The sequence below is a fragment of the Hirundo rustica genome, chromosome 8, assembly GCF_015227805.2.
Source record: "Hirundo rustica isolate bHirRus1 chromosome 8, bHirRus1.pri.v3, whole genome shotgun sequence".
Taxonomy (NCBI): Eukaryota; Metazoa; Chordata; class Aves; order Passeriformes; family Hirundinidae; genus Hirundo; species Hirundo rustica.
In genome coordinates this window covers 7,115,111-7,142,978 of record NC_053457.1, presented here as the reverse complement: position 1 = coordinate 7,142,978, position 27,868 = coordinate 7,115,111, and the positions used below count along the sequence as shown (strand labels likewise).

At 44.0% G+C, this 27,868-nt stretch overlaps 1 protein-coding gene across 7 annotated transcripts in view; it reads right to left on the bottom strand.

Annotated features, from left to right (window-relative positions):
• Positions 1–1,881: 1,881 nt before the first annotated feature.
• ANK3 (ankyrin 3) overlaps positions 1,882–27,868 on the bottom strand; it is a 349,693-nt gene continuing 323,706 nt past the window's right edge. For 4 of the 7 annotated variants that reach the window (XM_040072042.2, XM_040072041.2, XM_040072035.2 and 1 more), the window contains 6 exons: positions 27,089–27,220; positions 25,932–26,075; positions 22,429–22,516; positions 20,213–20,591; positions 6,378–6,470; positions 1,882–3,319 (listed from right to left, as the gene is read on the bottom strand). In XM_040072042.2, the coding sequence (XP_039927976.1) occupies positions 6,402–6,470; positions 20,213–20,591; positions 22,429–22,516; positions 25,932–26,075; positions 27,089–27,220 (812 nt within the window). In that variant the 3' untranslated portion in view covers positions 1,882–3,319; positions 6,378–6,401. Of the gene's footprint in view, positions 3,320–6,377; positions 6,471–8,250; positions 8,311–8,434; positions 8,519–20,212; positions 20,592–22,428; positions 23,102–25,931; positions 26,076–27,088; positions 27,221–27,868 lie in introns of all 7 variants that reach the window. The other 3 variants (XM_040072038.2, XM_040072037.2, XM_058421436.1) reach the window with 2 other exon arrangements.

Genomic DNA, 27,868 nt, shown 5'->3' with positions numbered 1-27,868 from the left:
ACGGGCACAGCCTGCTCGGGCACCCTGTGACAGGGCCGCGATCACAGCCTGCTCGGGCACCCTATGACAGGACCATGCTGCAGCCTGCTGGGGCACCCTGTGACAGGGCCACGGGTACAGCCTGCTGGGGCACCCTGTGACAGGGCTGCGAGCACGGCCTGCTGGGGCACCCTGTGACAGGGCTGTGATCACGGCCTGCTCGGGCACCCTGTGACAGGACCATGCTGCAGCCTGCTCGGGCACCCTGTGACAGGGCTGTGATCACGGCCTGCTGGGGCACCCTGTGACAGGGAGGGCCGTGATCACGGCCTGCTCGGGCACCCTGTGACAGGGCCGTGCTGCAGAGACCCTCGGAGCCCCAGGCTGTGCCAGCAGCTACTCCCGTGCGCTGTCACAGCCGGGACACGCTGCGCTGGCTCGGAGCTGCCACATGCATCACCAGCAGCGGCAGGAGAGCTGTCGAGACTCACCTACACAGCTCTGCTACCAGCACAGGCAGCCTCGCTTCTCTGTCTGCACAAAGAGCGCTTCTGCCTGCCACAGCTGCCATTCCACGTACAGTCACAGCTTTTTTCCACGCCGGCACCAGGCACTAACAGGGAACCAGGCAGAGATGAGTCAAACAAAATGCTGCCTTTTGGATGCTGTTAGAGGTTGAAGCGAGGCTCTTCCACAGTAGAGCTCCTGCCTTCCTGCTGGTTGTCACCACAGCCTTTGCTTCCAGCTGTACAATCATGACATAATATCATTTATATACATCTCAGAGCATTTACTGAAAACACTTTTTCTCATTCAGCTGGTCTGTATACTTGAGGGGAGGGAGGGAGGTATCTGGATGGGGAGGTCTGCAGAATGATCACTGCTGCCAGACTGTGAACTGCAGGAAGAAATGCTTGTTCTCCTGTGGTGTAAGCGACATTTGTCCTCCAAACTTTGGCATAAAGACCTGAGCCACCAGCATTGTACCAGCAGAATCCTGACCCACGTAAAACATACATTGCAACACAGACCAGCTGCTCAAATGATGAAAACTTCATTTACTGTATTGCTTCAAAGGGCAGTGGCCCTAATAACTCAGAGACACTGACAAACCAACCTGTTACATTCTCCAAGTGCTGTTCATCACAGTCTGGAGAGCTTTGCTGACTGACCCCAGGTGAGGACCAGGTCCTGGGGGGATTACCAGATAACAGCAAGCAGACTGAGGTGGATCTGTAGCAGAGGTGCTTCCTCAGGTGCCAAAGCTAGGGTGAAATACCTCACCTTCACGGTGCATTAAAAGCCAGGTAAAACTGATCCCTGAGTAATAAACTGTATTTACTGCACCTGAGCAGAAGCCTGCAGTTCAGAGCAGTGTGTGTACTGATGCTGCCCACAAACCTCTGTCTTGGCCACATTCTTGAAACAGTGCTCTATCACCCTTAATATACAGGAAGTGCATGCAATATACAGGGGATGCATATTTTAATGTCCTCATGGGCTGTGGGTCTGTTATTGATCTGATATTGTGAAGCAAATTGCTTTTGGTAGGGCTTTTCCTGGTTCTTGGCAGGGCAGAATTATTTACAGGAGCTCCAGAGCTCACATGTGTTGGAGAAAGGGCTGCACATACCCCTGTTGCACAGGCCCTTTCCCCACCTCTCTGACCCAGGGAGTGGGTTTTCCTTAGCTTTGCTGGGCGTGTGCTGCTGGCTGCTGTGTTCTCCTCCTGCCGCCCTGACCTGGAGAGCCTGCCAAGTGATGGCCTGTCACACTGGGAAGATGAAGAGGTGGATCACACAAAAGAAACAGAGAGGAAAAGCAGCTGAAAGCCAGGAGCAGATAACTGCTGGCCTTGCGAAGCCTCCCATCTGTAAGGACAAGAACACTGCCAAATACACATTATCCAAGAGTTTTAACACAATTTATTTTATGCTTAAATAATCAACTAGATCATCCAGTGTTTGTTGTTTTCATACATATGTAATTAGAGCTATTATCAATGAATGCTGTTTCCATATGAATATAATCAACAAATTAAAGTATTTCACCAAAAACCAAATAAAAATGCCCTTTAAAACACAGCAGCCTTAACAACCTAATATTACACTGCTAGGATGATTACAGATGATTGGCTTACTGAAAGATTCTACATCTTATAGCCAGTACACAATACAGTAATAATTTTACAGCGTGCTGCCAGTCTATTAGCTAATAATTTCTCTTCAGTTCATTTAAAAATATCCCAAACTTGTGCTCCTTGGAGCACCAACCCACTTCTAAAGCTGCAAGCATTACCCCCATTATAAAGCAAGAACAGATAGCACCCCCCTCCCCATAATGCAACTACTGTATATGTTATGGGTCTTAGGTCATTTCATTGAAAAATTGGCAACAGCAACAAATATTAGATGAAGGGCTTTGTGTTTACAGATAAAATCTTATTTTTCATGTTGCGGTATAGTGTCTGCAAAACTGGAAAAGATTTAATCAAAATAAGGTGAAACACATGCATCAAAATATTAGTACTCTGAAGAAAAATTTTCACAGAACTACAGAATTCCTCATTTTGGGAATCATTTAAATTTGCAGCAGATTTTAAAGATTTTTTTAAAATCAAGCTAGCGATTTTGCATATACAAACATTATAATTGCTAATATACAAGAATCTGTGAAGATACACCCAGAATATCCCTGTAGGTGCAGCCATTTGAGACACCTAGCCTGCTCAATGCATTTGCAATATTCTGTTTGTGATTGAAAAGGCAGTGCCTTATCAACATTTATTCTATTTTGTTAGAATTTATACAGTGTTATTTATTTACAGCAAAACTATTGATGTTTAAAAAAGAAACAAATAGTGTTTTATACCCTGACAGTTTGGGTCCAAGAAAAATAAGGCGAGCTGTTGTGGATTTTAGTATTTTTAGTGTCTTTCCGTGGTTTAACCATTTCGTCTTCGCACATCCTCTCTGGCCACAGGAATTTATTTCTTTTGAGATGAAATCAAACTGCTTGAGAGAAGCTGTTAACAGCATGGCATCTTGTATATACACTGCATTGGTAACTGCGCACCCTCCAATCCTGTGAATGAATGTGAATTTCCATGCTCTGTAAATTGGCTCATGCTAAATTAATTTTTTTTGTTTGGGATTTTTTTTTTTGTTTGGTGGTGGGTTTTTTTTGGTTTTTTTTTTGTTTTTTTTTTCTTTTTGCATAAAAACCATGCGGTTAATGTGGGGAAGCAGCAAACACACGCACACTTTTATAGGTGAATGTTTAATTCCTGTTGATTTTTCTTCCGTGACTGTCCCTATAGAATACTGGCAGTAAAAGCACACTGTGGAGAGAAAACAGAGAACAAATCATTTCAGAAATATCTTGTTAGAATCAGTTTCATGCCTTTCCCTGACTAAACAGAAAGGTAACCGGCGCGATGGAATTCTGCAATAGGCTAAATCACACAGTTTCCAGCTAGACAATGACATTAGCTGAGCTCCAGCATGAGGCAAAAAAATGCAGCTGCAGATGTCCACACTGCTCGTGAACTGATTTACAAACATGTTTGCAGCACACTGCATTTCATCGCCCCGGACATGGCACCAGCTCATCTGATCCAATGAAGACAAGGAATAGGTTCTTTTGTTGTGGAAGGAACAGCATCGTCTCCAGACACAGAGAGCTGCTGCTTCCACAGCACATTTTTCTTCATTGTGTGCAAGCATGCCCACAGCGATGGAAAACCTGCTCTCCTCGCACATCCACCTCTGCCAGTTGCTCAGGGAACACGACTGGCAGAGCCAGGAACACAGTGCCCAGACTTTAGGAGGCTTGGTGAAGGACAATAGCGAGGACAAGGAGCAGCCTCATCCATCTCCCTCTGGCCTGGCCTGCACGATTGGCACAGAGGAGAGACGGTCCAGCTCCTGCTCTCTCACCCCTCAAACCAGAGCATGCACCTAAGGACAGCAAGTTGGTGACATTTGTCACAGCAGGGAGGGCAGGAAGCAGAAGCACAAACCCCCCAGCGAGCAGGAGCTGGATGCCCCGTGGCTCTGCAGCACCGGGCGCAGGGCAGCCTGCGCAGGAGCGTGGCTGGCACGGTGCCGGCAGGACTCGGGCTGGCACGGACATGCTGGTTACTAATCAGGTCACAGGTCCACGCTCATTCCCCAGGAGTGCTCGCAGTCTCCTCCCATGCTACAGCAATCTGTCCTTGCCCACATCTCCAGTTGTCATAAATCTGTCCTGCTGCTAAGAGCCGCCTGTTCCCATTGCAGCAGGCACGCCAGCTCACACTGCGCTGTCCTGCAGAACTGCACGCAGGAGTTCTTGGCTTCTCCTTTCAACCTATGCTTCACAGTGGGCCTCTCTGCAATGGGGACAGGGATGTTTTCACAGCAAATCCTCGCTAACGTCGTGATTTTTTGCAAACATTCCAAAGAAAAGAACCACCTCTGCCTGCCCAACAGGATTATTTTTGTCTTTTGTGATTACAAAACAAACGGTTTTTCTATAGGATCCCCTGTCTGTGCAAATACATCTACTTCTGCATCCAAGTGAAATGTTTTTAATGGACTCTTGACCAGACTCACAATTACTTAGTGCACATTTGGTCACACTTAACATATCAAAGTTTGGAGCACAGAGATTCATCTTACAGGACAAAGTTCCCCCGGAGGAAAGGTTCATTATCTAGACAGACTCTCTGAGGTCCTCAGGGACTCTACCATGGAAGACTTGCCTACTGGAAATCACAGGAGAAATGCATCAGCAGTCATGGGAGCAAATCTGGTTCTGAGGAACTCAGACTCTGCCTTCCTGAAGGTCAGACTTTCATACATTAGGCAAAGACTGCCTTATTTAAGTAATTTAAAATAAAATTAAATGCTTTTCCCTTATCCCTAGTGCCTTTTGCATCAAACTTGAATGCTAGCAGGCTCTTTAGCTCCATTGCTTGTGGGGTTCAATGCCCCATCTTGCCTTCAATGCCTGAATTTACACATTTCTACTGCTTCGCCCCTGCAGATTGACAGAGGAGCAGCACGGGACCCAGTGTGGGACACAATTTCATACAAGCAGTGCCATTGCTTTGGCTTTGGCTTGCTCATATCCTTGAGCTCCATAAAGGGGAAAGCTGTGTTAAAAAATCACCTCCCTTTTCCTAACAATAAATATTTTATGAGAATGTTGAGCAGCAAACCACGTGAAGCTGTATTAGCACACACGGAAGGACTCTCAGTAAAAGCAGGAATTCAGGTGGATGCAGTAGGTGCTTACCAGATACTGAAATCACACCAGTCACCGCACAGAGCTCGCTCCTTGGGGCTTGGTCCCATAAACCCCTCAGCTAGATCCCACACACTGAGAGCTGTTTGTCTAAATGGCTCTACTCACGTGCTCAGAGCACCTGTAGGGCCAGGGGGCTGCAGGGGCTACCCTACATTGCATCAGTCAGAAGCAAATGGTGACTCAGGAGAGACTCTGCTTCTCTCTGTCCTTTTCCTCACCCTCTGGTCTATTTGCCAGGTCCTGTTTATTCTGTCCTTAAATCTTACAGTCAATCCCATACCATATGTACAGTTAAAGGATAACAGACAGTCTTGCACTTCAGAAACTGTTCCTCTGTCCAATTCCTGAAACCCAACAAAGCTAAGCGAAGTTCTGAGCACAAAAAAGACATGCCCATGGCAAACCTATGCAATTGGAGCCGTGACTGATGGACCAGCATTGATAGACACGGACGGGCTCCTCCCATATTTACAGGCACATCTCTGTGTGACTGTAGCTGCGTCAGTGAGGCAAAGCAGCCTCTGGCTTCAGGGTGCTCCATCACATCTTTACAGAGTCCCCTGCAAGGGTGTCTGTGTCTGTGCGTTTGGGTTTAGCTTGGGAAGACCTTACACCATCAGCTGCTGCCTTGCTACAACCATTAAGGCTGGATTGATAAAATTCACAAGAAACAGTTGGTAGGGATTATTTTTTGGCAAATATTGAGACACTTCACTTACAAGGACTTTGACTTGAGTAACTGCTCTCAAATCACACATTTGACAGTGGAAGAAGCATTTCACTCCTAGGTTTGTGTGCAGCTCCTTTGCTATTTGTGTTTAAGTTTTTCAGGGTAGAAAGCTCTATGGCTTACAAACAGTAGACACTGTAAAATTCCCATAAATCTTGCACATGTCTGAGTATTGCTTTGCTTTGTTTTCTGAGAAGTAAAGCTTAATTTCTATATGTGAACACAAGGTCATTTTCTGCTTAAAAGATCAAGGGCCAGCTATTCTGCAGCAGGGAAGCCAAGTCAGGATAGCAGAGGCAAGCCTTTGTGCAGCCCAGGTGCTGTTCCCCATGCTGGCAAAAGCCTTCAACAAGGGAAGAAAATTGATCACACTGACCGCTCAGTGGTCGGCTTTCAGCTTTCATGAGTAACTTTTCTTCTCCACGTGTCTGACTTCTTTCTTTGTCTTAACCTTATAAGCTTCTCCCTGCTTTAAAGGAAAAGTACAAACATTAACACAGTCTTCAGAGAGCACTCATAGCTGTAAACCAGCTTCCAAAACAGGGTACGCATTTTGCTGTAACAGGGTAAGTAAAAAGCAGTTAAATCACATTAACACTTCATTTCAAAGATACACACAATCTATTTATCCACTCCACTGAGCTGCAAAAGCACAGGTCTGAAATATCATCTTCAAGTAGAGAACACAACTCTGCAATTTCAGCCTGACCCCTGCCTGGGTTGGAGTGCCCAGCTGGCAGTCAGTCCTCGGCAGAGCCCCTGCTGCCAACTGCAGCAGGAGCTGGTGCCACTGACAGGGAAAAATCCCCTTTCCCAATCGACCTCCTGGGTGAGGCATATTGGTGGGCATTCCTAGCAGCAGAGCCTGTGGCTGGTCTTATGATGTTTCACAAAATCTGTGCTTTAAAGTGAGCAGGTTAGTAACAGAGGAAAGGGAAGAAAGCCAGCAAAAACCAGCATTGAAGCAGCACAGAAGTAAAACCAACGACAGTGACAAACAGCGCAGGTTTCAGTATCTTTAAAACAGCAAACCCTAAAATAAAGTTCATCTTTGCTCATTAAAAGTAGCTCAATAATCATCTAAAAATAAATTCTCCAGTAATCACAAGCCTCACTCACATCAGAGAAAGGCATCTGTTTATGTGTGGCTATGGGCAGAATTTACCCCTCAGGTGATCTTCATTGATGTATTTGTAACTATTTGTAGTTTCCAACTAATCTAATCTGGTGCAGCAAATTGAAAATGTTTACCCCTTGCTGGGCAGGATTTTTTTTTTGTTCATAAACAACTAGGAAAGAGGGAATGGAAAGAAGTTTGTTTCCATTCTCTTATTTCTGTGACATGTGTCCCTAGTTTTTTTTTTCTTTTCTTTTTTTTTTTTTTAATTGCCAGAAAATAAAGGGTATTTGTTATCTTCCTTTCTGAATCTGTTTTCACTCAGACAAGGATTTCATTAGCCCCAGTGACAGTTTTACTCGAGCCGAGACATCTGAGGGCCATGTGCTGGGGAAGAAGGCACAAGCTCCTCTGAAGCCATTTGTTTCCAGAGGTGATGCCCATTCCCCCAAGGCCTGCTTGGGACAGATGACAGCTGAGGCACAGCCTGCCCACTCCTTCCCTTGCCACTGAAGCCCTTTCCAAGAGGGGCTGGGGTGTGCTAGCACATAATAGTCCCACTCTTCCCACTGTCAGGGTGATAAAGCTGGGCATAGTCCAGGCCTGCAGAAGGCTTCCAGTTTTGATCACCAGGGACAAAATCCTGTCTTGGTGCTTGCTTGTAAAGGATACCATTGCTTGGGTATGTTCCCGTTGACCTGAATCCTGCAAACCCTCAGTCACCAGCACCAGGGTGAGTGAGAGGCCACTGGGATCAGACTGCAGCTCATTCCTTTGGGCTGGTGGAAAGGCCACACAATCCACCTACAGCTGTAAGGCACAGGGCAACCAAACACACTGACATGGCTCAACTTGATGGCACAAACCAGGCCCCAAACCCATGGCTTAGACCTGCTGCCTGTTTTACAGAAACAGACCTTGATGCCTTGTGCCGACAGAATTTGGCCGGGCTCCCTTGACGCCGCCCCAGCCCCGCGATCCCAACGCACGACTTGCCAATAACTGCAAGCACCACACTTTTTGCCAAGGCTTCTTGTTAAATGCAAACCTCCAGCCCTTTAGCAGCACTTTCTAGCAGTCACCACAACCCTCTGCGCCTACTGTTATTTCCTGGTAGTCCCCGTTGCATTACCATTTCACCAACTTTCCTCTCATGGGGGATAACAACACGTCTTACTACCTTCCGGGTGATCTGTGGGAAGCAATACATGAAAAGCATCGATTTTTTTTTTTTCCTAGATTCTAAAGGGAAAAAGTATGTTAAAAGAAGTTACTTGAATGCAAAGACTCAGAGCAGTAATGTAATTCATGATTACTTTTCTCGTGATGACGTTGCCTTCTTCATCGGTAAACTGTTCCTCTGTTACAGATTCACCAGGAATGTTTTTTGCTTCCTCACCCTAAAGAACGTGTTATAAGATTAGCAATAGAGCCTATATTCTGTCAAACCCACACATATTTCCACACCAATCCAAGCAACAAGCACATGCTAGCTTCAACTTTATGTAACAGTTTGCTTTATGCCACACGAACTCTATGAAAGCCTCGTTGATTTAGCGATGCTGATACCCGCGCATTTATTGTACAAAATGTTTCCTTGAAGCCTGTAAGGAGCTTCTAGCACACTGCTCTTATTAACTAATGCATGTCAGGAAGCTCTCTGGGTAACACAATCGAGTGGTCAGTCTGAGTCCTAGGACACATCACTTAGCTTTTCACAGCTTCTCAGTGCCTGGCACATGCAGAAACGTGGTCTAACATGGGAGAAATTTGGGACTTAAAAAGACAGCTCTGCCTATAGCTTGTTAAACACACAGAAGACAGACAGGACTTCCCAGCACTTACAAAATGAAGGAAGTTATCTTACGTGACACTTTGCCCGGCACGGTGGCACCGTGCCGAGGAGCCTGGGCAGCCCGGTCCATGACTCACTGAGATCAGCAGCACTCCAGCCATCACTTCTTGTAGTACCAAGCAATTTATAGAACCAGTGTAAATAAATGTAAAAGCAGTTTCTTAGCTGCTATGCCAGTGACTTAATTCTGCTTAACGGAATTACTGCTCAAATCATAAATAAATGACATTACTTTAGAGCCTGAGCCTAGCTGGCAGTCGCAAACTTTACGTTCCAATAGAACTTTGCTAACTTTATCTCACAAAGTCGTATTTCCAAACATGGGTGCTGAAGCAAGCACTGCTTTTGATGCTTCAAAAATATCCATTGTCTCATCTTTCATATAAGTAAGGCTAACATAAAGTAGCTGGCCTACATATGAAAACTTTCCACTTGCAAATGACTAATGCAAAAAAACAAAAAAATCCTTAAATCTTTTCTTCTCCCCTCACCCTCAACCCATTATGGAAAAATTACAAGCAGAGGGAAGAAGCAGAAAGAAAATATTGTATAAAACACATTATAACAATATTAATTACAAAATAATATTTGAAAGGAGACTATTACAGATTTTGTAATGTTTCCATGTACTGAACAGTAAAGGCAAAATATAGTTTCTGTCTACTGTAGTCTATACATAGTTGTCTACATAAGCTCCTGGCACTGCTTTATAATAAACAAATACAGTGATGCCATGTGTATTTTTTTAAAAACCATTTTCCCTACTAATGCAGCTTTTTCAAGATGTACATTGTAACACTGGGATTGTACGCTCTTTCAAAGCTCTAAGCAAAACAAACCTTTCCTTCTGTTTACAAGCCATTTGTGATCTTTTCTAGCCAAGCTTTTCCATTTCCCTCGCCTGGGGAGAATGGCAGCAGGCGGGAGCCAGGGGGAAGTACTGCAGAGCAGAGCCCCCGGCCATGTTTCTCATTCTTCACAAGTGCAGAATTTCTGCTGGTGTCGCACTGAAAGCTGTATTGAAGTCGCCCACTTGATAACTAAAACAATGGAACAGTTTCAGACATTTTACACATCTTTTTCCTCAGGCTTTCACAGACTGTTAGCAAACTGTACAACTTGCTGGACTTTGGTGCTTCAGGAAGCATCGTCAAGAGAAGGACAGGCTTCACAGCCAGGTGGATTCTGCTGTATAGGGACATAAGGACGAGGTCCTGCGCCTCAGACACATCAACTGAGGTGCCCAGGCCAGGGAACACTGGCATCCCTGCAAAAGCACAGCAGAACAGACAGCTACTGGAGCCTTCAGATGGAGCCTGGAAAACCCATTCCCCAGAAGGAGAAATGACACACCTGCCCAAGCGCTGCACAGGCTCCGTGCAGGGGAGGGAAGTGCGAGGTTGGTCCCTGCGGCGAGCGGGGCCCCAGCGGCAGCTGGCTGCTTCCTTTCCCACGAGCAAAGGGACGGGAGTGCTGCGAGGCAGGGGCCAGTGACTGGGTAAAGGGTTTGGGAACTGAAACCTGCGGGGTTTACTACTCACAAAGAGATGGGAGGGGGAAAGACTGATTCTGGAGACTTCACGTTTTAATCAGATGCAGAGCAGATGGGGAACTAGCTGCAGAGTTTCTTTCCTATGTGTGGGTTCACAGACTCCCCAGTGAGCTCCAACACAGTACCCCAAGGAGTGGGAGACAACCCTGGCACAGACATCCCATGGAGCACAGAGGTATGGAAAGGTTCCCTCTCATGAGTAGACTCTCCAAAGCCATTACAACAAAACCCAGAAACAAAACAACACGGCCAGTAGCAAGGTCACCAGACTACTTGGCACTCCAACACCACTTACGTGTACTGGTTCTTTGACTCCTTACTGCAGCTATGAGCAAGGTTATCCCTTAAAACAACCTAGTGAGAATTACTGTGTTCAGCTCCAAATGAAATTAAATGTGTACTGCTGCACTGAAAGATGTCTCCTGAAAGAAAATGCAGTTTAAAGGTGTGGTGAATCTTGGGCTTTAATTAGCTACATGCTCCTTTAAGCACAATTTAAGGATAAAAGCTGTAAATACTCAGCAGTCAGCACACATGAAATCCAGCTTTCACAATTCTCTTGCTGGTGGGTAGTTAAACAAATTGCAGGAGGGCTCACAACTGGCAGGAGGTAGATCTGATTTACTGACTTTTCTAATCCTATGCAGTCATAAAGATGGATATTTGCTGTGAAAAAAACCCTATCCACTGGCAGTTTTAGTTGTAAGAGCTCAAACCAGCACCGGGTTAGAATGGCACATTAGATGACCTTGTCAACAAAAGCTGTTTTTAAACACAAAGCTGGTGCATCTGCGTCACAGCTAAAGAATAAAATTCCTTCTGCTGCATCATACTTATGTGGGCTCCATTTTACCCTTGACTAGTCAAAATCACTGTCACAATACCAAAAGCTTTAGAAAGGCAGGGAGAAAACTTAATACCGTGATTACTGGAAGCCCAGTTATATCCCTGGGACTAAAGCATACAAAGGCTGCAGTCTGCAAGCCTCAGCCCCAGAACATGCCAGGAAGCTTTGCAAAGCAGAGTGCTTTAATGTCACCCTGCTCGCTGGAGTGTAGTCCTGCCAAAACCAGCTGGTATCCTCTCTCTCTTGCTCTCCAGTGCAGGAGAAGCAGAGAGCAGTTTCCTCAGTCTTCTGCCAGCTCCACTGATTTTCTTAACAGTTATTTGCAGATTATGGGTGTTCCCAGGGACCTTCAGATAAACGGAGCTATACAGTCAGTGCTGCAGTGTTGTGCCAAAGTTCACTGCAGATTTGTCAGAGCTCTGGTTTTCTTTCATGTTTGTTTTGTTACTAGAGGGATAATAGTCCCTTTTATTCCTCCCATACATCTAGTGTTGTTGTAACAGTGGAGAAAAAAGGTGCAGCTGGATGCGTCTTACCCACACAGATGAAAAAGAATTTAAAAGCAGGCGGAAATAAGCAAGACGGAAAGACCCTAAATGTTTAATTTTGCCAAAGACCAGAGGCAATGCTGCAGTGGGAACAGGAGCTGCACAGAGCACTCAGACCTCTTCCCTCACTGGCCTAAGCCAGCATCAGGACATAATCCCTTCAGTCTCGAGATCACATTCTTGTAACGCAGGAACAGCAGCTGCGCCTCAGTCTCCTTGGGGTCTCGGGCCTCTGTGGCAGCGACAGGAGAAGCAAGCATCTTTCAGTAAGGTCATTTTCATTAGTGAGTTCTGCCTGCTCAGGGAGACCTTGTTAATCAGACACCACAACTCTCTGCCTGCGCCCATGCTGAGTCTGTAGCTGCTTGTTTGCAGATGTATTGCTAAAGCCACAGGAGGGGGAGAAAAATCCCAGGAAAACAACAGGCAAGGCAGGGACACCAGAGAGCAAATGGTGCTGCAAATGGGACAAAGCACGGCCCACTGCTGGGAGCTGGGGCATAGGTCTGGTGCCTGTGGCATGGAAAACAACGTGATGAGCACACCTCAGAACAGCACTTGTAGTCTGGGGTTTGATTTACTCCGCGCTATCTTACCGAGCTGGCAGCTCCAACTCTCACGGGGCAGGACAGGGAGAGGGCACTTACCTGCAGCTCTCCCAGCCAGACAGAGACTCCAGTGGAGACGCTGTGCCCTGCTCAATACACAAAAGGAAATGCTTCCCATTTTCCTCACACAGGGCATGGGCACTTAATTCTTATCACCTACAGGACGGCCGCATTTCATTTTCCATAAATAAGCTTCCCCTGAATAGCAAGGCCATGGAAGCTGCTGGCTAACTTTGACTAACTGCTGCTCAGGCCACCTCTCCCGTGCAGGCTGAACCAAACCCTCCACGATCAGTAATGGGGCATTTCACTGGTACAAGATGCATGGAAAGGGACAAATCTTCAATAAAAATTGGCAAGAAATAGCAAAAGTGCAAGATTCTAAATTACATCAGATTTGAATAACCACTGCTTAGAAATATATTGTCTTTTCCATTACATTCTACCATAAACCTTTTGGCAAGAATATTACTAAAACAGCATTAGCCAAAAATTTGTATCCATGAAAGATTTAACAACCTCTGAAAAAGCATGAAAAATTGCACGCTGATTCCTGCCGTGGCTGAACAACAGGAGCTTTGGATCAGGCTTTGAATGTCCACATTGTGGCAAGCCCTCTTATTTTCCCCTTGTGTGCTAATTGCTCACATTCCTGCACTACCATAAACCCGTTTCTTTTGCAATGCTCCATCCCATCAATCCGCCATGTGAACACAAGAGGGGAGAGGAAGAAAAACAAAAACATCTGCACTACCTTGAGGTTAGAATAAGATCCTATTACATGTGGAAATGGGCATCAGTCCCTGCTTGTCTGGTTTTATGGGCTCAGCCCTCTGAAGTGCTAAATCTCATGGGAATGTGCTCTAGAGTACTGAGCACTTGACAGGACTCAGCTCTTGGACTGCTGGGAAAATACCTTTGTGGGAGAGCAAAGTCTTTCCCCATATTTGGGCTGGGACCGAGAACTGAGGTAGCAGTGAAACGGAAGTAATAGCGTTAGCAATACTGCAGAATGGCACGGAAAGGAAAAACAAGTTGGGAAAGAAGAGCAAAGGTAATGAAGCAATTCAGCTCTGAATGTACCTGTGGAGGCACATGGCAAAGCCTGTTTTTCACAGGACTCAATTTATCCTCAAGGTTTTGGTGCCAGCAAACTTCATGCCTGCAGGCTGTGCGAGTACCTCCGTTGCTTTAAATGCAACGTGCAGGCAGTGATGAATACTAGGGAGGGCAATTAATATTAGGGAAAAATTCTTTACTGGGAGGATGGTGAGACACTGGCACAGGTTGCCCAGAGAATCTGTGGATGACCCATCCATGGAAGGTTCGAGGCCAGGCTGGATGGGGCTCTGGGCACCCTGGTCTACTGGTACGTGACCCTGCCCATGCCACGGGGTTAGAACTGGACAATCTTTAATGTCTCTTCCAACCCAGGCCATTCTACGATCTTATAAATAAAGGCTACAGTAAAGCCACACAGTTCCCACATGCAGTTCTGCTCAGTGGAGGCTCCAAGCACACCCCCATCCCCTCCCACTGCTGCTGGACACAAGCTGGGTGTGGGTCTGGGCACAGCACCCGCTTTGGCAGGCGCTGAGGCACTGGCAGGTGAGAACCTGCTGCTCCCGGCCGCTGCTCGGGGCCCTGCAGCAGCAGTGTGAGTTATTTTTCCCTCTGCAGGCTGCAAGCATTGCTCCAGGCCCCTGAGCACTTCAATCTGAGACCTTGTCCCTGACCGAGGAGCTGTACCTCAGCTTGAGCATGCTCTCACAGCAATTTCAGTTCACCCAAAGTGAACCGCTGCTCCTGGGAACATGCAGAAAAATGTCCAGGTCCCTACCAATGTTAAATCTTGATTGTTCCATTTCATACCACCATTTCATGAACTTTACACGATCAAAATGGTGGCTTCCACTATCAAATTCTTTCTCTAAAAGGCCTGATGATTGTTGCACTTAAACTTTCTCTTGTTCTGTTTTGAGCTTGTCTTAAGATGCAGAGTGGGGGATAAAAAAAGAAGCTATAAACGATCAGAAAATAACCAAAGAATCACATGCCTTTTCTCATCAAGAGACAGGTACAGCTCTAATCCAGCTGAGATCAGACACGATCCCAACAGCGCAGGTTCAGCCGCCTCCACTCGCCACGCACACCCTTCCCACCGGGTCTGCACTAGCTGCAGATTCCAACGCTAAATATGCTGCTTTTCCATGGCCCTGTTAAAAGTTCTACCCCAAATTATACCACCACGTTACAAACCAATTTTCTGTGCCTTTCTCTAAACGCAGGGGCTGTAAGAGAGAGAGCAAGAGAAAGCTGCCTTTGACACGCTTTCCCCTTTTCTACTCCAACGTTTCCTGACTGCAAACCAGCGGACACCAAAATAGTTCAGACGTAAATTGGGTGGGGGCCCTTAGCCACAGGCCAACTATGCAGTCTTTGACTCTGCAGCACACTTAGACCTTGTGTTACCAGAGGCTCCTGCAGCCTCGGAGGGGCCGTGGTGGCCCACAGGCTGGCTGAGAACAGAAACCACACTCCAGAGCCCCAGCAGTCACGGCTCATCTGCAGATCTGCAGGGGGAATTAGTGAGGAAGGGTGCCGTGGTTGGATGTTAAACCACAACAAAGGCTTATACCCTGACAGGCCCAGGGCCCTTCAGGGATGGCAGCAGCTTCTGCCTGGGGAGATGGGGGATTGGAAGAACATTCATTTCTGCTGAGCTCAGTTTTGCCGTTCCTGTCCTGTCCCGCACGGAAGCACGATGGGCGTACCGAAGGAATTCATGGCGAAGGCAGCCAGAAAGCCACCCTTCCTCTTCCAAAAGCATCTGCACTTTGAACTGTCTGGCAGCTGTGCAGGGCAGCCTATCTGCCACCCACATTACACAAAAGGTGCAGTGCCTTTTGTGGTGCGCAGGCTCCTCTCCACAAAGGATGCTAGCAACAGTGATATAGATACGTGCAATTGAAATGCCACAGTTTATTCCTAAAGTAACAATTACGTCCTAGGCAAACTGCACTAGTGCTGTAATAGCACTATGGTGCCCTGCTGGTTTTTTTCAGGGCTTGACCACATGATTTTCTAATAAGAATCTAATAAACCCTTTAAGTAACTGAGGAATTACATAATAGTTTATGACAGAGACTTATTTTCTCATGCTCTACACTGCAGGAAAATAATGTCGTACTGTATGACCACATAAAAAATATTAGAAGGGCAAATACAATTACTTATATGATTATTATCATAGTTATCATTATATATAATATATTGTGCTGTAAGTGAATGCCATCTGTAAATAAATATACTAAATAGAGTCTACTGAAGGCAAAGGCTTTTATTAACTTTGGTAGATTTAAAATCAGGATCATCTGCTGTAGGGAGAAAGTTTTCCAGAACACATTAAACACTCAGGAACCACAAGTTTCAACCAGATTACCAGTGCCTCATACTTTCCTATACTCGTCTATTCCTGCAAATGTTTAACTTGTAACTCAGAATTTTTTAAAGACAACAGAAAAAAAAAAAGAAAAAAAAGAAAAAAAAAAGGGAAAAAAAAAAAAAAAAAAAAAAAGGAAAGATTGTTACCCATTTTCCTCAGTGGCTCGTACTTGCTCTACAGGAGACCAACATGCTGCATCTAGCTGCAGTTTTTAAGATGCCATGCACAACAGTGGCAGTGAAGGACACAGCACTCCATGCAGCACAGCTGTTTGCCAACAGAAGAACCCATAAACCCGTGTTAAAGCAAGGAAAGGCAACCTAGCACTGGATTATAAATCCATACTGGCAATGGAAAGCACGCTACCACAGGGGCTCCAGCGTGCCAAAACTGACATTCTGACACAGCAGACCAAACCCACGCTCATGCCAACGTCGCCTCAAGAAAGCAAATCACAAAGTACCTTCAGAATCAACCGCCGTCGGTAAACTCTTGTAGTAATTCTCTGCTCCTCACCTGAGCTTGAGTCACTCTCAATCTCACTGTCACTGTCACTACATTCCTAATAAATGCAGTTTTAGTACATTTGAACAGCACATTTGCAAGACAGAACATGCTGATCAGGACTAGGAGAAGAAAACAGAGGTTATCACGGACAGTGTTTTCCCTGTCTCTGTTGTGTACATAATGACTCGCAGTTTCACTGCTAAAGTACATGATGGAGGTGGCCTTTTTGCTCCTTGGCATGCTGGAACCTGATAATTACACAGCTATAGAATAGCTCAGCAGCTCTCAAGTCTCAGAAAAAGTATTTGGAATGTATCTGACCCGTAACATTTCAAAACCTTATGTAATTCTTTTAAATTTTATGTAAAAAACCCCCAAACCCTGCCATAACTCATTTTTTTCCCCTAAAAATTATTCTTTCAAACAAGCTGTATGGATTCAGAGAGTGTGGGAAATTAATTCCCTAATGAAAAAAAAAAAAAAAAAAAAAAAAAAGGAAGACAGTCCCACAGAAAGATTCAGCACAGCCCCTCCACACAGAATGCTACAAAAAGGCCTTCTGAAGAACTTCTCCTCATTAATGCTTTCCTGTTCAGTATTTATCTGCTTTTGTAAGATGGAAAACTGCAGTGTGAAGCACAATCATTCTGCATTTTTTCAAGAAAGGAGCTCTTAGAGCTCAGCTCAGGGGGCATAGCCCAGTGCTGCTGGTCTCAGCCTGGTGCTATCACAGGTGTCTACCCTGTCCTGGCACCCTCTGCCAGCCCCAGGGTTTTCCCCTCCAAAAGCCAAGGAGCTCAGCTTTGGGCTGAGCAGCTCTGTGTGCATGTGACAAGGACCTTCCCACCTCTGTGTGTGACATAAGGCAGAGATCCTTCTCCCAAGGTATTCGACTGAACCACCCCTTTCCTGAACAGAGAAATTTGAAAATTTCCTCTGTTTTACTCAATGACAGCCTCAAACTGATTTTAAAATCACGGATAGTGGATATTGTGAACTGGATATCTGTTTCTCTTTCTGAATCTGGCCCAAGATGTCATAAACAAGAAGTAATTCTCAGAAATTATGTGCAAAATAAGAGTGGGCATAGGTGGGTGGAGGAGAAAAAGAACTATATAACAAAAAGCATTTAGGACAGGATGACAGAATTCATCAACAGTCCTCTGGCACTAGTCAAATATGGATACAAAAAAATTATAAACCAATCCTCTCCTGAAGAAGTAACAAGAAAGCTGAAGATTTCCAGAGGGCACAAAGGCTTTAGAGGAAGAGTTATTTTTAATAAACAGTGGTTTATTTGTGATGGAATTCTGACACTGAGAGTCACCTTGACCATGTGCTGGGCATCATCCTCTTTGGAATAACAGAGCAACTGTGCTGTGCTCTTCTCATTTAAAAAGACCACTGGAATCTGATGCTTGAGCATTTGTAGAGAATGATATGACCTCCACCATTACTGCAGTGCTTTTGTAAATGTTTACGTGGACTTGGGATGAGGCCAAGGATTTGTTTCATCCACATCACCAGGCGTCAGACCAGTATCAATTGTCTGAATTTATCTCTTGGTGCAAACTCTGCGCCAAAACACTGCTGCAGCCCTTCTCCTGCAGGTGGGTGACTATTGCTTCCTGGCTCTTTCCAACTGGGTCACAGATAAAAATATCTTACTTTGGCAAAGTAGTTTTAGTTTGTTCCCACTTTCTCTCCACAGAAGTAAATCTGTTTCTTCTGTACTTTTCTCTTTATACAGCATTTCTGAAGAATGCCTTGCAGAGAGACTGCAGTTGAAATTTTCTTTCTGTTTTCATGACAGCGTGAAGAGTCTCACCACAAATTGGGCTGCATTAGTAATTAAACTTACTGAATTCAAATTAGGTTAGAAAGCATTATTGAAGGAATATCAACAAAATAATAGAAGCAATTCTTGCCATTCTAACAGATGCTAGTTTCTCACCCATTCAGGCTTTGTGAGAGACCCACGTTTTGAAATGACATTATTTTCTGACACCAGTTTATTCAAAGATCATGCCTATAAAATGACTTGTTATTTAGCAGGTAAGATTATCAGCCTTTACCAATAAAGTGAAGTAGCGCAGAGAGCACGCCTAAAGAAAGCACTTGCTTATTCTTCTCAATCCAGATGGGGTATCCAACAGTAAAGAGCACACAAAAGTGGGAGACAGCTCCTCTTCCCACTGATGGGAACGCAGAGGGGGAAGTGCAGCATGTCAGCACACCCTCAGCACGTTACAGTGCACATCTACACTCACTCCTGCATTTAATCAGAGCATGGCACCACCACAGTGAGGCCTGCCCCAAAACCTACAGACACGCTGCCATCTGCCTTTGACTGCCTTGGAAAAAGGCAAAGGCTCCTACTTACATTTTTTAAGTATTCCAGTAATTAGCAAACATTAGGAAAGATCTTACTGTGTCACGAACTGATAACAAGATAATAACAATCATATGCCGCATAACTGCTGAAACTGATTACGTTACCATCTAATAAAAGAATTCTTGGTTGTATAATCGAAAGAATAGTTTAAAATGAACTAATTTAAACCTGAATGATTTACTGCAGCCCACCACAGCCAACATTTTTATTGTGCTGCAATAAAAAAGAAAATCTATATCGTGTAGAAACAATTCCACTGAAATATCTTGCTCCCAAAAGTTATAATCTCCTCCTGTGTTATATCCAGGGAAAGACAATCTCAGCAGAGAGAGGAATGAAGAAGAAACTCTGCAACTCCCCTCTTCAGCCTGGTTCCCTGCTGGCCCTGAGGTTTATTCTGTGGCGATCCTCCCACTGCTGGGGTGTGAGGTGCACGCAGCTACTGGGCTACAAGCCATTCTTTGAGTCAACTTTCCTTCTAAGCTTCTGGTAAATAAATAGAAGCAACTGAGAAAGCTATCAAAATTTCATTGTCAGAAAGCAGCTTCTAACTGGGGTTCTGCAGTGAAGGGTGTACAAGTCAGGCAAGGTAGAGAGGAAGGAAAGGGAGCCCCTCAGCAGCATTTTAAGGAGAAAGAACCACCACCTGGAAAAATGCTTTACACATTTAGAAATCTTTTTATTCATCTTGACTGGATTGACTCTGAAGTTGGGATGAACGAGGTCTTTAAAAAGTAAGGAGGAGATTAAATATCACCCAAACTTTATTTTTCTGCAAACTAACAGAGTAAAAAAAAAAAAAAACAACAACAAAAAAAACAACGCAGGAAGTTTTGGGGACAAAGAGCAGGACAGAAGGGCCCCTATATTTCTTTGCTCCTATCATTTGCTTCAATGTCACAGGAAGAGTGGGAAACCAGTGGCAACACCTTAGTGGAAACAGATGGAGGACAGCTGAGCAGCTTGGCACTGCTTGCACAGGTGGTATGCCATGGCAGGGAAGGGCCTGCTCCCCAGCGATGCGGGACAGAGCTCCCAGAAGCTGCTCTAACCTCTTCCAGGGCTCAGGGCCAGGCAGGGAGGGGATTATGCAGCCCTTCTTGGCTCCCCTGCCTATCCTGCTTCCACCCCATTCTATTCACAACAGGAATAAAAATTTCCAGTAGATTCCATTTTCCTCAATTCAGTAATAAACTGACATAAAGAAGGATGAGGAAAAACCCCTAACCCTGTCACAAACAACTTTACAAGTCATAAAAAAAATTTAAAAATTGTCAACCAATATGTCAAGCAACAGGGACTCCTCACATTGTTAATTATTACAGGACATACTGTACCTTCTGTTCAGACATTACTGCTCCCTCCTCCTCTTGGATGCTTGTTCTTGGCTTGCCATCCTCAGAAGTACTCCAGCCCATCTTCTTCACACTGACAGGCACAGATGTTTTGCTGCCTTCTGTTGTTGGCTTGCTGGTCTCTTCCAAAGATTTCTGATATGCTGTTGATGATAATGTTTGCTCATCAGTACCAGCTGAGATCTGGGACTTTGTTTTCAGGACTTCTTTGTCACTGTGTTTTCCCACATCATTTAAAGCTTCCTGGATGTAGGATTTAGTTTTTGCCTCTGATGTGGACTCGGATAGGCTTCCATTTGTTTCTGGCTTCCCTACTTCTCCTTTGACATATGAGGTAACAGAATCCCGACATTGGTCCGAACTACAAGAAAAAGAGAAAGGAACAGACAGCTGTTCAGGGCTTAAAACACAGCCAGAAGGGCAAAGCACCAAGCCTCTTACTGAGCCTTCAGCCTGAGCCTGTACGTTTCACACAGAGAAAAGTAAAATTTTAGACTCCACTTGCAAACATCAATCTATTTAATAACCTTGTCTTCTGCATCGTGGCATCATTTCAGAAGCAATGAAAATACCGTGGACACTGGAAACAAGGCCAAATGTTTTATGTTAATCTCCTTTCACTTGGTGGAGGGGAAGAAAAAGGAAAAAAATATACCAGTTCTCTTGTATAATGATGAGCTAAAGCCTCAAGGCACTAATTTTTAAACCACTCTCTAATCAAAGAGGTGATGAAAGTATCTGTTACCATGCAATCACCAGTTATTTTTCCCCCAAAGTACAATATCTGTACTCCAGATAGGTCTTGCCTTTTAAAAAATATGGTTATCTGTAAATAAGTCCTTAGATACTGCAAAGTCTCAGTAATATGCAGAGACAAAGGCAAGGAAGGTTACTAAAAGATAGAAAGCTGACCAGATTTTTGCCTCAGATTACCTATGGAGAGGTTTCACCTGCACTTCTCATAAACAGTTTTCTTTTCCTTTGTATTTTTGCTCACTTTCTGTTAAACACTATGTGTCACAGTGACATATGAAAATATGCCAGCTGTTTGCTGGCAAATCTCTTATAAAAGATAGCAAAGTGAATTCATCTAGCTAGAAACCAAAGCCTTTTACTTCCAGAAGTGATCTATTTTACTAATTTAACACAATATAAAACCAGAATAACAACACTTGCTTAACAAAAGGAATCACATCAATAGCAGTCCAAGTGCTGCTGAAATCAATGACCAGATTCCCACTGGATTTGATAAGAGAGCATCTAATGCTACCTCGAACCTTAAAACATCCTGAGTCAAAGATGCAGAGGAGGTAAACTGCTTCACAGACAAACGATCACTGTGCAGATAATCATTCTGTGCTGATTTATAGCGCCTGCAGGCCTGGCTCCTTCAATTAGTGATTGCAGGAACCCCTTGCCCAGCGGGCACCACTGGGGCTGAACCGCACAACACATATTGTCAATGCTGAAAGCTTAAGGAGGTCCAAGGGCAGGGTGGAAAAGCTCGTACAAGAGAAATGCACTGAGGATAAATGTATAGAAAGCATCCCTCTCAGCAGGTCATCACGTCAAAGACAAGTGGAGCTGGGGAGAGTGCAGGGGGAAAGCAGCACATACATCGCTCTCCCTCCTCTGCAGTCACTGCTGTGAGACAACAGACAGGACTAGGGTTTAGTATCACCATTCTGACCCTCTTACGCCTCACAACTCATCTTTTCAAAAGTCTTGTAAATTAGCATGACACAATACACTTGAAGTAAGTGTTATAAAAAGTGACGGTTCAAAAATTGGCTTATGGGAAAAGTAACGATTATGTGAGGGAAGGCAAAGAGATGCAAATAGAAAGGATGACTGCTATAAAGGTGCTCAAAAATAAGAGTAATGTAGTATCCTGGTTTCAGATAATGTTCTTGATTCCAGCTACATCTATGCACCACTGAGATGAATCATAAATAGAAATACACAAGACAGCGTGAAACGTTACCTGCTAAAGTTAATATGAAATACTTCTCAAACACCTATAACAAGAATGAAACCTGATAAATACACATTTTTAAAGACAAATATATCTGAGGCCAAATCAAGTTTAACTGTGTATATAAGTATATAGACATGTTCTCAGAGGGTGGGGAACACGCGCAGTGCTGCTGGTGGCCGAGGCAGCGTGGGAAGCCTGCTGACACACACGGGGTGCTCACCTCTCGTCCAGGCGATCCAGCAGGCTGCCGCCTATCCTGCGCCCCGACGTCGGTGCCTCGGAGACGCTGGAGGAGTCAGGCTGCCAACCTGTAATTGAAGACATTTCGTGTTCTGCTTGTTGAACACCTTTAAGAATTGACCATACTCTTCCTTCCGTCATCTCCTCAGACTCAGCTCCTTCTTCCAGATGAATGTCCTCAAACAGAGACTTAAACTTTTCTGCCGTCATCTCCTCATCAGTACCAGACTTTTCTCTCTCAGGCTGTTCAGTCCTCACTCCTCTTTTACTAGTCTCTTCACTCTGCCTTTGTTTAGCATCTTTGGATATCCCGCCATAACTACCGAGATACCGTGGAAAATCTTTAAGGTCCACTTCCTCCAACTGGCTCTGGCCTACGGAAATCTCTTTAGGTGTTCCTTCTCTAGGCACTGAGAAATCAAGTTTGCTGTCATCCAGTGAGGTGTCCTCTTCAGTCACCACTGGCGGTGCTGCTGCTGTACCATCTACGTGTCCCTGGGAGGTCACTAACACGTCACTCAGTCTACTGGGAGTTCTAAGGGGTGACTCTAGGCTAGAGGTGTCGCTAAGGAAATCGTCCTGGTGGAAGGGGGTGGGCGGCACGAAGCGCAACCCAGTGGGAGTTTCCAGTTCCACTTGAATGGAGGGATAACCTAAGGAAGACAGCACATTTGGACTGACTGGGATGAAGCATGGAGCAACAAATAAGCAAATGCCAAATGACTTATGGGTTACATAAAGTATGAAACATATGAGGAGGTGCAAGTGTGTAAGAACCAATGCAGTTCTGATAGTTTTTGTAACTTTGTCCTAAAGAGATGGAACAAAGAACGAGTACTGCCAGTGACTATTACAGTGAAGCCAGTACTTCTGACTATTTTTTTTAATAGTCCGTAAAGTTTTCAGCAATTGCATGTGCAGCCATTTTAAACATTTTCAAGCTTTAGCAGATTGTCTTAGGGGCATGCAATAAATCAAATGTGGACAAGGGTGGTTGTCCCTTTACATACAAGACAATCTCTTGCAGCCATATTGTGTAAGTTTTTATTTCCAAGTTTTTATTTATTTTGGGGTTTTTTTTTCAAATTTGGAAGTTTATTTAACAGATTTTAAAGACAGCAGTAGATCATAACACAGGACAGCCACATTTTGTCGGCAGGTGTTCCTTCTAAAACAGGTCTACATTTTCAATATGCTTTTATATAAAAATACACAATACCAGAAATACAGTGTTACTAACATATACCTCCAATTTAACCACAGAGTACAAGAATGGACTAGCTGAAGAATGACGAACAGAAATGGATCCTAGTGAGGATACTAAAAGACAGCAGATCTAAATACACAGCAGGATAAAAAAAAACTAAAGTAAGGAAGTTAACGAAGGGATAAAAGAACAAAAACACAAGGGAGAGCTATATGAATATTTCAGGTACAGTGAAGTTATACGGGTGAGAAGACTGTGGTGAGTAAGGAGATCTTGGTGATCTTGAAGATTGAGGTGATCTTGGTGACATTGGTACAATCAGATACACTGATCAAATAAAGAGAAAAGAAAAATTGATGAAAACATTAAAAAAAAAAAAAAAAGAACAAACATACAAAAGGATTAAACTGAATACACACATAAGAAATGGCAACGAAACCTTAAGTTCGCATTCTGGCAAATGAGGTTGGGCAACCTAGGAAAGGAAAAAAACACAAAAAACACATGCTGTGTGGTTAACTGGACATTGTGCTGCCTGCAAGGGGAGGTGCATCAACAGGGCTTGGGGGGTTGTTCCCTGAACCAGCCGAGAGAAAGGCAAAGGTGGTCTGGTCTTGGTGAGGAAAGGAAGCTTGAGGAAGGTTCAGAGAAGAGGAGAGACACAAAGCAACTGCAGAGAAGCGCTTTTTTCATAAAAACATTGATGCTACTGTCAAAAGGCTCAAGCAACATTTCAAGAGCAACTTTCTTAAAATGTCAACAGAAAACTATTTCTGTAGTGCAATGATTCAATGACCAGCAATGCTGCTCAATAATGGAGGTACACTGAGCTCATATGCTCTGAAGAAAAAAAAATCTTACTAAAATACAGAGAAAGCCAAAACATAAGTGAACAAATTACAAAAACCAAAAGAAATGTTACTTACAAAGAAAAAAAAAAATCTTATTTAAGGAGCTATTTATAAGTGAATAAAATCAAAGTTATAATCCAGTGCCTGTTATTTAACATTTGAAACAAGAAAAAGTCAACATTTAGCATCTTCTATATACTGATAAATAATAAGCACTTCTATAGAAATTTTGTTTTACAAGGAGAATTTCAGTTTTGCTTTTAATCTGACTCCAATTTAACCTGGACAGTTCTGCTTTTAGTTGATAGAGCTTCCATGCAAAAACTGTTACACGACTTTACCAGACTGAAAAAGACATTCACTCATGCACTAATAAAACATTTTCTTATTTTTCTACTGCCATTGGAGAAATAATCCAAGTGAAAATCATAAAGCAATCGATGTTCACAGATCTCAAAGAGGCTTGGTAGTAAACTGCACATTAATATATTCCATGCAAATACTATGCACTTTTCCCCCATGTTCTTCCATTTTTTTTAATTTTTTTTTCTTGAAGAATTGTTACCACTTCATATCTAGACAGGAAGCCAAAGCTATATTTCCAGGTAAACTGTCAAGCATTAAATACCAGATACATAAAAAATAGACATGGGCAAGCCACAAAGGACAACTGCTGCAGGAGAAAAGCTTGGTCTTGTCAACCGACAGTGAGGCTGGTGGGAACCAGTGTTTACTCAGGCACGCATTTGTGGGACTCTGCATTTATTGTTTGAGATATTAATGTGCAACCTACATATCCCCATAAATGACTTGGGTGCAGGACTTGAGGTGCACTGAGGAAGTTTGCTGATGATACGAAATTGGGAGCAGCTCCGAGGCAGGGAGGGCTGGGCAATCACCAACCATTTAAGTTTAGAAAGACAAGTGCTGGGTTCTGCACCTGGCGTGGGGCAACCCTGGCTGTGTACAGGCTGGAGAGCAGCCCTGTGGAAAGGGACCTGGGGGCCCTGGTTGATGGGCAGTTGAACGTGAGTCAGCAGGAAGCTCTGTCAGGGGAGGTTTAGGATATAAGGAAGAGGTGTTTCACCCAGAGGGTGGTCAGGCACTGGAACAGAGAAGTGGTCACAGCTCCAAGCCTGCCAGAGTTGAAGATGCATTTGGACAATGCTCTCAGGCACACGGTGTGATTCTTGGGGCTGTCCTGTGCAGGGCTGGGAGTTGGACTCGATGATCTTCACAGGTCCCTTCCAGCTGAGGATATTCTATGGTTCTATTGTATCATGCTTTAGGAGAGGAAAACCCCTTTACATATTTAAAATTTATGTTCCTGTAGAACTTCCAATCTTTCTTTAAAGTCTACTTTATACAGCATTATGTATTATTGGACATCTCACTGAATTAAATATGACTACGGAATTCAATTACCATCAATGGGATCATGAAATACGTTATTTTCATCTGCAAAACTTCTGGTGCCTGAAATATTTCCATAATCAAATATTGGTCCTTCCAACAGGGTCACGATATCTATTCGATTAATTTTTGTCAATACAGAAGTTAAGGCATCAGCTGAAAAAAAAAAAACAAAACACATCAGGAAAAGGTTTAGCACTGCAGAACTGTGATCGTTTTTCTCAGTGACGTTCACATTGCATTACTTACAAATTGCTGGCATGTCCCAATGCCTTTGGTTCTAGCAAACCCCAGCATTTGTCTGAGCAGTAATTCAGCTGCCTACTTATTCAAGATACATATCTATTAAGAGTCTATACTTTCTCCAAGTATAATTACATTACAACACAAAAGGCACAAAGAATAAGGTCAGATAGTTCTTAAAGAACGTATTTACTTACTACTGATACAAAATACCCTTTTAATGAAGCGTAAAAACAGTGTAAAAATCCCTTTACCATTCTGTTTTGAGGAACAACAGAATAGGCAGTCATGTAGGTAATAATGCATATAAGGCTATTCATGCAGTAGATTGTGAAATCTCACAATAATCCTGTTGTGAGAACACAGAAATACTGAAAACTACTTTTACAGTGAAAGAGATCAAAGGAGATTCAAATGGTGTGTAGGAGTCTGTGGCTCAGAGAAGCATAACGAACACCATTGATGCCACACAAAAATCAACCCCTCTCTTTCATTTTGAGCAATTTGAGTGAAATGTACAGATAAACCCAGAATTATCAGCACAGAATCAGTGTCTCCATCACTCCTCACAGGAAGAAGTTTAGCCTTTTCCTATGACCTGCAATACTGTGAGACAACCTAAATCTTCCAGGCAATCATTTCCATGTTTCACATTCCTTGATATTGGAAAGCTTTCCCTATTACTTTCTTTACTGCAGTTCAAGTTCATTACTTGTCCCATCAATTATGGAAGTGGAGAACAGATAATTTTCTTCTGTGCATATAGTGAATAAATATGACATATTTCTGACTCCTGGTAAAAGTGTAACTGAAGCTTCTTTTTTCATTGATGGTTTGTGAAGGACATTCATAATGTTTTCTTCAACATAGCAACAGACGAAATGGGCTATAACTTATAAACAACAAAAGTAACTACTTGAACTTACTTGTAGCATTTTTCCCATCTCTGGTAACCCATTTTTTTAATAACATGAAGCTTTGAGCAATAAGAGAATTCGGGTTTTCTACTCGGATTTGATTTATTTCATCCACAGAAAAGTTCAGTTCTCTTGCCAGTTCTATAAAGACAAAAAAAAACAAGCGAGAAAAGGAAACAAACCCAAAACCACAGAATGCACAAATCCCTCAATTGCCTTGTCAAGCTTAAAAATAATAACGTTCATAGGTCACAGAGACATCAACAAAACCGTCTGACACAAACTTTACAGGTAACAATGAACATGGCATTATATCCCCATACTTTAATTTCCTAAGACATCATTTTGAATTTCAATTATCTCTGGGAGCGATTATCACGCGTATACGCAGCAAGCCACTTAAACATGATGAAAAAGCCCTCCCTGGAGATTGCCTCATCACTGCTAATTTACAACCTCTGTTTATTTCCACTGATTGTTATTCCCCCCTGGGAGCACCCTGTGCAGCTCAGCGCTGCTGCTGCTGCCGTCACCTGAGCCCTGGCAGAGCTGGTTGCCGCAGCTGTGAGCCCAGGAAGGGCAGCTCTGCCCACCAGCACAGGGGGCTACAGGTGGGCAGAGCCTCCAGCGCTGACTTGCCTGGCTGCTGGGCTTGGGGGAAACTGCAATCCTGGGACAGCAAACACCCCAGGGGCAGCCCTGAGCCCAGGCAGGTTACAGCCTCTCAGCTTCTTGGGAGAACGTCTTGAGAGGAAAGCCATTTAGCTGTTTTCTCTGAGTTTCTCTTTG